At 41.2% G+C, this 13,936-nt stretch overlaps 1 protein-coding gene across 26 annotated transcripts in view; it reads right to left on the bottom strand.

The window, feature by feature from the left end:
* The window catches only part of camk2g2 (calcium/calmodulin-dependent protein kinase (CaM kinase) II gamma 2), a 96,645-nt gene extending 83,326 nt beyond the window's left edge, over positions 1-13,319 (bottom strand). For 5 of the 26 annotated variants that reach the window (XM_072678366.1, XM_072678367.1, XM_072678359.1 and 2 more), the window contains exons 1-2: positions 13,100-13,318; positions 10,223-10,317 (exon numbers count right to left, since the gene is read on the bottom strand). In XM_072678366.1, coding sequence (XP_072534467.1) covers positions 10,223-10,317; positions 13,100-13,164 — 160 coding nt within the window. In that variant the 5' untranslated portion in view covers positions 13,165-13,318. Of the gene's footprint in view, positions 1-10,222; positions 10,318-13,099 lie in introns of all 26 variants that reach the window. The other 21 variants (XM_072678379.1, XM_072678375.1, XM_072678382.1 and 18 more) reach the window with 7 other exon arrangements.
* Positions 13,320-13,936: the final 617 nt, after the last annotated feature.

Genomic DNA, 13,936 nt, shown 5'->3' with positions numbered 1-13,936 from the left:
GAGAGAGAGAGAGAGAGAATATGAGCAGAGAGAGAGAGAGAAAATATGAGCAGAGAGAGAAAGAATATGAGCAGATAGAGAGAGAGAGAGAGAGAATATGAGCAGAGAGAGAGAGAGAGAGAGAGAAAATATGAGCAGAGAGAAATAATATGAGCAGATAGAGAGAGAGAGAGAATACGAGCAGAGAGAGAGAGAGAGAGAATATAAGCAGAGAGAGAGAGAGAATATGAGCAGAGAGAGAGAGAGAAAATATGAGCAGAGAGAGAAAGAATATGAGCAGATAGAGAGAGAGAGAGAGAGAATACGAGCAGATAGAGAGAGAGAGAGAGAGAATATGAGCAGAGAGAGAGAGAGAGAGAATACGAGCAGATAGAGAGAGAGAGAGAGAGAGAATACGAGCAGAGAGAGAGAGAGAGAATACGAGCAGATAGAGAGAGAAAGAGAGAAAATATGAGCAGAGAGAGAAATAATATAAGCAGAGAGAGAGAGAGAGAGAATATGAGCAGAGAGAGAGAGAGAGAGAGAATACGAGCAGAGAGAGAGAGAGAGAGAATACGAGCAGAGAAAATATGAGCAGAGAGAGAAATAATATAAGCAGAGAGAGAGAGAGAGAAAATATGAGCAGAGAGAGAAAGAATATGAGCAGATAGAGAGAGAGAGAGAGAATATGAGCAGAGAGAGAGAGAGAGAAAATATGAGCAGAGAGAGAGAGAGAGAGAGAGAATATAAGCAGAGAGAGAGAGAGAGAATACGAGCAGAGAGAGAGAGAAAATACGAGCAGAGAGAGAGAGAGAGAGAGAATACGAGCAGAGAGAGAGAGAGAGAGAGAATATAAGCAGAGAGAGAGAGAGAGAGAGAGAGAGAATATAAGCAGAGAGAGAGAGAGAGAGAGAGAGAATATGAGCAGAGAGAGAGAGAGAGAGAGAAAATATGAGCAGAGAGAGAAATAATATAAGCAGAGAGAGAGAGAGAGAAAATATGAGCAGAGAGAGAAAGAATATGAGCAGATAGAGAGAGAGAGAGAGAATATGAGCAGAGAGAGAGAGAGAGAAAATATGAGCAGAGAGAGAGAGAGAGAGAGAATATAAGCAGAGAGAGAGAGAGAGAATACGAGCAGAGAGAGAGAGAAAATACGAGCAGAGAGAGAGAGAGAGAGAGAATACGAGCAGAGAGAGAGAGAGAGAGAGAGAATATAAGCAGAGAGAGAGAGAGAGAGAGAGAGAGAATATAAGCAGAGAGAGAGAGAGAGAGAGAGAATATGAGCAGAGAGAGAGAGAGAGAGAGAAAATATGAGCAGAGAGAGAGAGAATACAAGCAGATAGAGAGAGAGAGAGAGAGAATACGAGCAGATAGAGAGAGAGAGAGAATACGAGCAGATAGAGAGAGAGAGAGAATACGAGCAGATAGAGAGAGAGAGAGAATACGAGCAGATAGAGAGAGAGAGAGAGAGAGAGAAAATATGAGCAGAGAGAGAAATAATATGAGCAGATAGAGAGAGAGAGAGAGAGAGAGAATACGAGCAGAGAGAGAGAGAGAGAAAATATGAGCAGAGAGAGAAAGAATATGAGCAGAGAGAGAGAGAGAGAGAAAGAATATGAGCAGAGAGAGAGAGAGAGAGAGAGAATACGAGCAGAGAGAGAGAGAGAGAATACGAGCAGAGAGAGAGAGAGAGAATACGAGCAGAGAGAGAGAGAGAATACGAGCAGAGAGAGAGAATACGAGCAGAGAGAGAGAGAGAGAGAGAGAGAGAATACGAGCAGAGAGAGAGAGAGAATACGAGCAGAGAGAGAGAGAGAATACGAGCAGAGAGAGAGAGAGAATACGAGCAGAGAGAGACAGAGAGAGAGAGAATACGAGCAGAGAGAGAGAGAGAGAGAGAGAGAGAGAGAGAGAGAGAATACAAGCAGAGAGAGAGAGAGAGAGAGAATACAAGCAGAGAGAGAGAATGAGAAAAAACGAGCAGAGAGAGAGAGAGAGAGAGAGAGAGAGAGAGAGAGAGAGCCATGATAACCCAGCAATGCAGAACACAATGCAGCACCTGACTAAAGAGCGAGTGAGAGAGAGAGAATATGAGCAGAGAGAGAGAGAGAGAGACAGAGAATACGAGCAGAGAGAGAGAGAGAGAATATGAGCAGAGAGAGAGAGAGAATACGAGCAGAGAGAGAGAGAGAATACGAGCAGAGAGAGAGAGAGAGAGAGAGAGAGAGAGAGAGAATACGAGCAGAGAGAGAGAGAGAGAGAGAGAGAGAATACGAGCAGAGAGAGAGAGAGAGAGAGAGAGAGAGACTAGAAGAGATTAAGTGAAAGAACATGCAGGAGGAGGGCTAGACTGACAGAGACAGAAAAAACTGAGTGTGAGAGTGTGCAGTGGGGAGAGGAAGAGGTCCTTGCCCCCTTTCCCATTTTGAGCTGAGCCAGGCGGCACATGTCAATTATTCAGCAGCACCATTCCATGCGCCTTTTGACATCATCTGCGTGAGCTAGCAGTGTGTGTGTGTGTATGTGTGTGGTTCACCCAGGGGCACGACAAAGCTCAAAGACACACCACAAACACCCTGCTACAAATATACAACCAAAATAACACACAAAAAAACCTGAAAATTAGAGCTGCACAATATAACGTATGGGTTTGCTTTTTTTTGTGACGCTTTTGCAGTACTGAACTTGCAGTAGCAGTATGCACTCTGTGAGCATCCTGACCTATCACAGCCGTAGATTGAGTGTTTCTAAGGGTGATTCAATCAATAAATGTATGTATACAAAAGCAAATGAACAGGAATATGTTCAAGACAATGCAAATTGAGCTCTAAGCAAATTGAGCTCTCCGTATGGAGAGAAAGGTTAGGAACGCTTCTAAGGACGTGTGACTGGCCGGGCCCTAAAGAATTAACAACTGAGTATTTTGGCGGATTGTTAAGAGTTGTGGGGTCCAGTGTAATGTCTTGTCATGGGGCCCAAAATCTCTGGCAAGACTGCAAGGCACATTACTATTGCAACAAAGGTGTAAAAAAACCTGAAATATTGATTTATTGCATTATCATATATTGTATACTGTATCGATTCTCAAAACCACAGTACTGTTTTTCACAGTACAGTGCTTCATTTTGTGTTGTGTTTAAACTTTGACCACTAGACAGCAGTATCTATGTTGTGCTTTCAGATCTCACTGTTCTTTTACTAGGTTTTATGTATATGAGGGGGTGTTTTTATACCATGACAGTTTTCCAAACATTTGAAGGAAAAAAAAAAAGAATCATAATCCCTGTATCGTGATAAGCACTGTCTTACCAGATTCTTGCAGACACACAGCCCTACTCGCAACACAAGATCTATTCGCTATACAAGTAATCTGTCCATATCGAACAGAGAACAAAGCCAGAACTGCAAAAGACGAAAGCCTCAAAGACAGGTTTGCAATTACAAGTGAAAACAAAGCGTGAGAGAGGCTCATGGCCACATTACAGTATCTGTGGTTCTTGTGGGAGGCTAGTCTCACTGCTTAGGACGAACTCCACGTGAGTATTTACATAATGTTACATACATTATCTTGCACTTTGTGCAAACACGAAACTTAAGATAGGAAAAGCACATGCACTGCAGAGACAGAGGTGGTGGAGCACAAGCAGAAGTGCAGTATCATAAACAACTTTAACACTTAACACTACAGTAGCCTATTAAAAAACATGAGCAGAAAATGATCTTAAAATTTGTACATAGCCAACTCTGCTCAGCTGACGTTGAGGTTGCACTATGCTTTCATTGGCTTATAAAGGATAACAGATTGCTTGTATTTCTCAACAGAAAGAAACACTGTTTTCAGAACTGATTAGAATGAATTATAAGAAATAGACAACTTTATGTAAATTTGGCCAACTTAGAACATTCTTACAAATATTATCTTACAAATATTCTTTTTAAAATGTTATAAAATATGTTTATACAAATTTTAGATTTTAGTTCACTCCAATAGTTTGTTTTAGGTTTTAGGTTTAGGTTACAGTCAGCACTCCTAATGTAGAAACTGTTATTTACTGTAAATTATTTGGTAATGGCATATTGTTTGGTTTAGCTTTGTGGAGTCCCACAGGGTTCTACTTTGGGGCCTATAAAACTGATGTAATTCAAGATGATAATGTAGTTATGATAGTGGCAAAATGTGGGCTTAACTTCGGGGTCTAAGGGGTTAACCCAGGGGTGGGCAATTACATTCCTTGAGGGCCAGAGTCCTGCACAGTTTTTACATTTCCTGCTCAAGCACATCTGATTCAATTCAATTCAATCGCCTGTTAATTGGCAGGTTTAGTTGGTCTGTTAGAACAGGCAAATCAGCAAACTGTGCTGGTCTCCAACCCCTGTTGCTTACCCTCTTCATACAAAGGTTACTAGTGTGTGTGTGTTACCATGTTTCCAAGGTAAAAATGAGATTTGTATACATTTTACAATATTTTCAATAGTAATGCTGTTTAGATTCACCACTTTGGTCTGTCACTTTGGTCTTCTAGTTATAGATTAATACCAGCCAATTTGATCAGTCAGTCAGTTAATTAATTTAAATGGTTGGGCCATAACATTTAATAAAGCATGCATCCTTTTATTTCTACAGATTAACACTCCTGCTTTTGAGTATCATCAGCACAGCCTGAACCTAGATCTCGATAAATGCAAGAACAGGTCTCTTTTCATAAGGGCAGCCAAAGGCAGTGCATTTAAACTCTCAGTAAGGAATTCAGGAGAGCAGCTTACAACAAATAAAGTTTTGCTGTTTGTCGTCCTTTGAATATTGAACACATAAATAAGGCATTGGCAACGGTCTCAGTCGTGCCCTTTAAACAGATGATGAAGTGGCAGGAGGATCAGAGACAGCTGATTGCAGAGCCCGTCTGCATAAAACACGCTGGCATGAGCAAGTCTCTCGCTCAGCTTTGATTAAGGCCACAGGGTAGAGGCAGATTTAGAGAGAAGGAGCCCTGGCATTTGAATGGGTTCCCCCTAAATGAATGGGACTGTTACTTTTTAATTTGGTGCCAGCCAACCTGATGAAGAGTCTGAAGACGAACAGTTGCCAGGATACTTGAAAAGAACACGGTGAGAGCCATCAATGTGGCACCGATCTTATTACCTTTGCATTTTTTGGTGGTCTGGGGTCTTTTAAATACATTCTTTGTTCACTGGCCATCCATGGGGACCAAGGCACAAAGCACAAAAGCAGGACCTGTTGTAATTCAGCTAGCAGCTTCAGGAACAGAACAATCAATTCTAGTCGTCAGGCCTTTGGGTCTCTCTGCAAATGCATGCACAGACATGCAACAGCAGATGGCTATGAGAGTATTTTAACATGATAAGGGCTGGAGAACGTAAATGACAGAAATTCATTCTTAAAACTTTAAACACATATATTACAAAATCAGTCTTGCTCCACTGCTAGCTTCATACACTTGGAAGAGAAACAAACCTACTGTGAATTTAGGAGTAATAATGCAATATTAGTGGTAAAATAGCTGTATGAAAAAAGAAGTATTCTTTGGGGAAGTGGGGAAATACATTTTAGACCAAATTCTCATCTAAAAACTATCATACAACAAAGGTCTCAGACAACCATTTTATGTAATAACTTGTAATGTAGCTTTAAGGGGTATTAAATGCTTCAGTCTTCTGGTTCCCATCACCACCACCGTGAACAACCCAGTCTCAGTGGCAATTACTGTCTTTTTATTCGGTGTATCCATCTTTTCTCCCACATTCATTTTATTTGTTACAGCACAGCAGTCTAGGATGTACTAAGTGCTGTTTTTAATATTGAATGTAGCCTAATGAGCACTAAATTAAAAGGTGGAAAACTGTACACCATGTTCATATTAATCCCATCTTGACCTGACTGTCCAAGAGCAATAAAAACACAACTGTACACTATACGTCTCTACAGGACTGGAGTTTAACAGTCACACACAAGCTAATGAACGTGAATTAACATGTTACCTTTGACAGCCTTGTATTTAACATAATGAAAGAATGCCTGGATGACCTGAAATTAGCCCTGAGCGATGAAAGGACTAAATACACGTTATTCTCCACCATGGTGAACAACAGAACATTAGCCAAGCAGCCTCATGTGTCCACAAAAAAATTTGGCGGGTTCAATTACACACACACACACACAAAAAAAAAAGAAAATCAGCCAGGACAACATACAGCACTTTCATTATTCATACATCATCATCATGTTTTCATCTTAATCAATTCTTTCAATAAAACAACAAACCATGCCTACAATCCCAACAACACAGCTGCCATATTGTATTGTATTGTAGCAATACAGCACTGGCAGCAGAGCCAAACAGTCACATTTTGTGAGCAGCACCACATTTGGAGGATCAGTTTTGTGCAACAACATATATCAAATTCTATATATAAAACGTGCTGATCAGCTTCAGCGTCTCCTTCAAGGCCACTCCAGTTTGTTTGCTTTTTAGAATTACAGTGGAACAGGTGTTTTTAATTTAAATTTTGATATACAGTTTAATATCAAACGGTGTTGTATCATGGTAGAGCTGTGAGGGGAAAAATACTCTTTCTACACTAGGGAAGTTCTACATATGCACTTAACATGCACCCCAAGAATCTGTGCAGCAGCATAACACGCACCAGTCCATGCAATCCCACTCATAGGTCCGCTTAAGTGTAGTGTTACAATGCTCAACACTAAAGGATGCTGCTGCAAAAACATCCCCCTGGATTCTTCACAGCTTAAATTAGCATGTATTTTTTATACAATTTCCAATCTGGTGCATGTAGGGATGTAGCAGGATGGAATATGTAAGCCAACAGCGATATTTCTCATGTTTCTACATAAAAATTTGTGAAATGCAGAACAACATCTATCTGGACTTGTGTCAGAAAACACTTACCTTTGTATCTTACAAATACAGAATAATGAATAAAATGCAGATAAATTGCAGTCGTCCAGCTCTTCAGGGGATCAATACATAGATTAGCAAATATCGTCTTGAAATATTGATCACATCTTAACCAGTGGCGATATTATTCTGCTATCATTGCAGATCCCGAAGTGCCAGCTCATTTACATAAAGAAAGGAAAGACATTTTGATGACTGAATTGCTTGCCAAGTTGCTGCAGTTAAATGTGACTCATGGTAGATGAGGGGGCATAACCACATTGCCTATGAGGTGCCAATATTGCCACAGCCCCCACCAACAGAAACGCTGAAAGGAAATCTTTAAGCCTGTAAAATCACACCGTTTAAACACGTATTTGAGGCTGAATTATTCTACAGCATCTGTGCATCCTTGCACGTGTGGCTGTTGAGTGCAAACATTTGCATCAGTGTCTGTCAACACACTTGAATGTAGCATAAACATGTTGCACTATGGGACAGCATCCAAGCCAGAATATACAGAAAAGAGGGCTGCCACTGTGGCCCGAGGATCGCTGGTTCGAATCCTGAGTCATGCTGCTTGCCATCAGTATCCAGAGTCAGAAAGAGCACAATTGGCCTTGCTCTCTTAGGGGTGGGTTGATGGCACCACCTCCCCCACATCACTTCTAGTGTGATGTTGGTCAGCACATGCATCTGTTAGCTGCTGTTTTAGAGCTAGGGAGCCATGCTTTCCTCCCAGCATGCTGGCTAGTTAGAGATGCTGCATCAGCAACAGGCTGGCTTCACGTGTCAGAGGAGACATGGGCTAGCCTTCACCCTCCTTAGTGTTAGTGGCATTGCTAGGGGTAGGGAACAGGGATTGGGTAACTGAGCTTCCAAATTGAGTAGAAAATGGGGTCAAATTAGAAACAAATAAAAATAAATAAATAAATAAAATAAAAATACTTGCTTTACTGTTTTGCTCATTTTTAATGTCTGTGATTTACCACTTCTTCCACCTTCTTTCCATTTTTAATTCTACACTAATTCTGGTTTGGGGGGGGGGGTACTGTTTGGGTCTCATCTTGTCCCCAACACTACTAGATTAAAGCTGAATAAAGCTGACATTTAGTAGGTAGCTATTTTTGTGACAAGTCAGAGGTGATATTAAATTAGTAAAATAAACGACTCACTAAACTGTAAATTACAAAATAAATATGTAAATAAATAAATAAATAAATAAAAAGGCTTTAATAACAAGCAATTGTCACTGTTGAGCGAAATCTTTATTACTCCATTATATCATATGTTGACATAATTAAAATAAAAATGTTTTTTTTAACAGAATTTCATGATGAGTGGATCATTCATTATAAACTGACCAAGAGAAATCCTCCAAAATGACATGGAATAAAATATTTGTATGTTGTCTTCCACTGAGAGTTAATAAGGGTTTTCCTCCTCTTGTAAAGTTGCCATTTGGAGATAAGAGTTTTTGCATGACTGATGATATTTTTTCTTCTACTATTTTTACTACTATTCACACATAGACAGGGCTCTGAGCTGCTGCCCCTCACGCCAACTGGGATTATTCAGCTTTGTTCATGTTGACAGCTTCACAACACTCCTCCATACAACTGGTTTATAAAGTCAATCTACAGCATAACCACTACAGCAAGTTTTCTACAGAGACCTTCACACAGTTAATGTCTCTAGACAATAAGAAAAGGTCATCACTGAACTGAACTTGGAAACACTGCCCGTCAAATCGCACACTGTTACCCAAACTGACAAACTAACATTAATGACATAGCTCGATATACAGAAGGTCGGTGTGACGTGTATCTTCAAATGAATGGAAACATGCGATGGAACTTTTAGTGCATCTGACACCAAAGAAATACTGAGCAGGCTATTGATCTCATCGCTCTGAGGAACTGTTCCACACTCTGAATTTTATCTCTACATGGTGAGCATTGCAGCCAGATAACTAGCCACATTAGCGGTATTGTTGCCATGCCACAGCACGTGCCTTTAACTGAGCACCAGGAAACTGACATGACAACTGGGAAAGATCCCGAGTTAAAAGACAGCTGTTCCTCAGAAACAGCTGCAAGGCAAAAAGTGAGCGTCAAACAAGGTAGTCTACTTTCCTCATGCATAACAACGGTGTAAATGCAATTTCAAACGATTTCCATTTCTGGAAAAGCTAAAGAGAAAATGAATTACCAGCTATTTAAGTCTTAGAAAAGGAGGGTGCTGCGGCACCTTGCTCGAGCCTGGTGAGGTCTAGAAGACATTTCAGGAGAAACCGAAGAACAATCTGTGATTGATTATCAGGAAGGATGTACTGCGGTAAGTCTGTAAGAGCAAACGTTTGCATGCTGTTCCCACTGGCTTATATATGAATATATGAATTGTATGAATATACAATATGTGAACGTGTGAAACGTTCAAAAGACTAATCTAATAATTATCCATCTCCATCAGTGTCAAACAAGACAGCATCAACTCGATATGCTAAGGGCCAGGTACTCAGTGTGTCCACTTCCCAGAAATAGATCTGCAGCTTTTGTTTCCCTTGTGACAGAACAGGAGGCCGAGGCTCATGTATCCAGTCCTTCCTCACTGGGAGCTTAATTAGCCCCGATGACCCTGTTGGCACTGGAGTGCAACTAGTCTAGTCACGAGACAAGACAATGAAAAGAAAAAAAAAAAAAACATACAAAAAAAACAGCAAAGCAACTTGTCCATCTAAACTTCACACCACTGTGAATGTGAATATGAAGTTTTTGCACTGTCTGACAAAAACCTTGTATCTCCAAAATTACAACTTTACAGGAGAAAGAAAAAACCTTCCCAACTTCTAGTGAAAGTAAAGGAACAAAGATCTTATTCCAAGTATTTTTATAGAATTTCATTGGTGAAATCTGGTACAATATTAATAAAAAGGAAGGAGATACAAGGCTTTTGCATGATAGTGACTCAACACTGAACCTTGTTTTCTCAAACAGAGTCATCAGTAAATAAACTCCAGCTTTGGACAGTCCTAAATATTTCAATTATTATTATTTATTATGTCTGATGTAGCTGGCTTTTGCTCATACTGGAAAGTGCTAGGACCAGCTTTTTGCAAATGTTGCGGCTGGAACCGGAGACCACAGAAAGCATAAGTTATTGCTCGAACTTGGACTGCTGATGCAACATCATCAGGAAAACAAATGTGAATGAATGCAGCACCCTGAGATTTCAGGGGAACAACTTCAAAAAAGAAAACACTTCAAATAAGACGGTGGGTTTGAGTGCAGATGAGGACACCAAAAGGCTGAAGCAGCCGCTCGTCTTACCTCGTGCTGACAGCTTTTTTGTGTTGATAATTTTAGCAGCATATTCCTGGCCGGTTGATTTCTTTACACATCGCCGGACTACAGAGAAGGCACCCCTGTTTTAAATAAAACAAAAACAGCACTTAAAGGTCAGATCAGGACATATGACGGCCACACACTCATTTATTCAGCTTAAAAAAAAGTTACATAAAAAACAAATATTCTTATCATCATTATTATTATAATTACTATTATGACAGACAGTGCATCATTATCAGTGGGTATAAATACTGGGTGATATCAGCAAAAAATACTGCAACAAATATCAGAAAGGAAAAAGAATGAATTTGACATGGTACTAAAACAAATGCCATGTTGTTAGCTGTGTGTATGAGTATGATGGTCTTAAAATGCACATTAGTAGTTTTTGCAAGCTTGGTAGTGTTTGAAGAAAAAAAAGTCAAATCAGTATTGGCCAATCACAGCCATCGCAGACTGATGGTACTATCAGGGTGACTAACAGGGGGAAAAAAGCTTTGCTGCACTGCTTTCTCGTGCCACCAGCAGACCATGTGAGTGCATTTTTGGAAAGAATGGAAAGAAAGAGCCCAGAGCACTGAGAGGCTGCTCCCAGCATAAAGACTGCAGAGCCTTTCCCCAGTAGCCCGCTTCAGCACGGCAGGTAATGTGGCAACACCACAGAGGAGCTGCTTAATACAGAGAAAATGATCGTGTTTCTATTCAGAAACCTGTGAACTAACCTTTTACTTGCTCTGGGTTTGCTACATCTTGGTGTGGTTAGGTAGTTTATGGTGTAGGTTTAATAAATCACAGCTTATAAATCAATTATTCTTCAAATATTAGACTAAGAGCTGAGGTTTACCATCAGCTTTGTAGTATTAACAACAACAATAATAATAATAATAATAGACTATTAATAACAATATTAGACCTGTTTTGGGCACCTTAAATCAGTGACTGGTAATCGTGATGGAGAAAACTATCTGCAGCTCACAATACTAAGATCAATAGGCTCAAGCCTATCGGTATTAGACAATAAAAAGGATGATCATTATTACAAATCCACTGCATTTAAAGAAGCTTGACACTTCACATCACCATGTAACACTAATATATATATATATATATATATATATATATATATATATATATATATATTGACAAGTTAGAGTATTTGCATCATTCAGAACTTGCAGAAAACGTCTTCCTGTACTTTTGCAGTAGGTTTAATACGTCACATATATATAAATATTAATATTTGAAGCTTACAATCATTTCAGCTTAGCGTCATTACAGCATACCTTTACTGTTGTAGAAGTCTACTATTATTTAGTCTATTAATACCTCAACTAGACCTATTTTACACACTCTAAAGCTGTGGACAGTGCATTTCTGAAACTGAATGGGTATCGGAAAATATAAAGAAGCATCATGCCATCTCATTATTACTATTAGGCCTATTTAAACAAGCATGACCATCAAATCACCAAATTATAAAAGACAATTTATAATTCCCTGTATTCCTGACACACTTCCTTGTGTTTACACACACACACACACACACACACAATCACTGTGTTTACAATCACTTTCTGAACCAGGCACATCCCAACTAACACCCCCTGCAACAGTGATGTGTGTGGGGAAAACACAAGATCCCCAAATAGATGCATTAAACGCATGGAATAAAAAATGCTGAGCTCTGCAGGGGGGAAGTACACACATTACAGCGCACTGCACTATGTATGAAGAAATGGATGCTGCGGTGAGAGCCCCCCAGGTGGAGGGCACCATGCTGTAAGGGCAACATCCTGCCCAAACACCACTGCACTGCTGAAGCAGCCCGATGCGAGAGCAGCAGCTTGTTACGCAGCACAATAACACGGGCTACACACAGGCCTGGTGCAGATTACAGCAGGGCGACCACGTCCAGCCTCTGAGTGGGGGTCCCTGTCCTCAGGCTGGACAAACACAGCCTCAGTGCATCTCACGGAAAGTAAGTTGGCGTCTTACTGGAATTTTCCGATCCACCTTAAAAAATGTGCGCGGCGGTTAGAGGCTGTCGCCCGGGCGCCAGACTGACACTGCTGCGCTAGCTAGATATTTAAGGTGGAACGGAGGAGTTAGTGCTCGCTAAATAAGAAGCTGCAAAAAAAAAAAAAAAAACACCACAACCTGATCTTTATGGGGCTGACGGCTTTTAAAATCAGCACGGCAGTGTCGTGTTTGTTAATATAGCAGCTGGCTGCGTTTTTTTGTTTGTTTGGTTGGCTGGCTGGCTGGCTTTTTTGACAGCTAGCTATCTAGCTAGCTACGCTGCCTGCTGTAAGCCCTGTCGTTAGCTATAGCTAGCTAGCTTTCTACATTGCAGCAGTCTGGCGTAACCGTCTTCAGCAATAGCATTTTACACTGCTGTTAAAGTGCTCTAACGTGTAAAATATAGCTAGCTACAACCGTAAGGTGTAGAAAAAGCTAGATAATATCCGTACGCTGAGACGGCCATTCAGGAGGCTGCTATGGGCTGCTATGGGCTGCCACACACGGCACGACAAAACACAGGCAGGCTGAAGCTCTGGCTAGCACGACGTTGAAACGTCTCAGTGCAAAGCTATACTAGCTAACAAAGGCGTAGCTATCTAGCTCCACAATGTCTCCAGCTCATATCTGTGCTGACTGAGACCGCGCATGTAGCTAAAAATGCGGAGACCACGGCAGGCTTCCTGGTTGCCTGTCTGCTTCTGACAGCGGCTCCGGTCAACACCAGCACACAGATCTAGCTTAGTGAACAAGCCAGGAAAGGGGGGACGGTGGAGCTCGGTGTGTGACCAAATCCAGCCACCAACAGGAAAAAGAAAAACAGCAGCAGCTGATGCTTACTTTCCGAGCTCTTCGTAGAGCTGGTATTCGTCTGTAAACCTGGTCGAGGTTGCGATTGTAGCCATGTTGTGCTGAGGGTGGTCGTCCGCCTCTCGTTTCGCTGGCTCTGCCTCGCTCAGGTTTCGGGGAGGCTGATCTCGCACACGCAGAGGAGAGAGGGAGGGGAGGAGAGGAGAGGTGGCTGTAGTGCAGCTTGTGGAGGTGGAGAGAGAGAGAGACACAGAGAGAGAGGAGGAGAGAAAGCAACGCGAGATTTCCCCCTCGTGTGGAGGAAGAGAGAAAGGTTGCTGCATTGCCCCACACTAGGGATCGGCGATACCACCGATTCTCTTTTCGATACTACATCCAGTACCGAGGCTAATATACACACACATTTCTGCACAAGCAAAAGAAGGGGTTATGCCCACAGCCATTGCATTAGTACATGCATTGCCTCATGCACTGACTGCTGTAATGATGTTTTACTAAACAGTCAGTGCATGAGGCAATGCATGTACTAATGCAATGGCTGTGGGCATAACCCCTTCTTTTACTTGTGCAGAAATGTGTGTGTATATTAGCCTCGGTACTGGATGTAGTATCGAAAAGAGAATCGGTGGTATCGCCGATCCCTAGTGTGGGGCAATGCAGCAACCTTTCTCTCTTCCTATAATAATAATAATACCAGTGCCCTGCTGTAGACTGCTGTAATGATGTTTTACTAAACAGTCTACAGCAGGGCACTGGTATTATTATAGGTTTATATTGCACTAGCATTGCTGACCCTTTTTTTTTTCTTTTTCTTTTTTACTTTTGCTTATTCAGTGAACTTCAAATGCGTGAGAGAGCGGGTCTCAC

This window comes from Salminus brasiliensis, chromosome 4 (assembly GCF_030463535.1).
Source record: "Salminus brasiliensis chromosome 4, fSalBra1.hap2, whole genome shotgun sequence".
Taxonomy (NCBI): domain Eukaryota; kingdom Metazoa; phylum Chordata; class Actinopteri; order Characiformes; family Bryconidae; genus Salminus; species Salminus brasiliensis.
The sequence above is the reverse complement of the archived record's forward strand: the minus strand, read 5'-3'. Positions and strand labels throughout refer to the sequence as shown.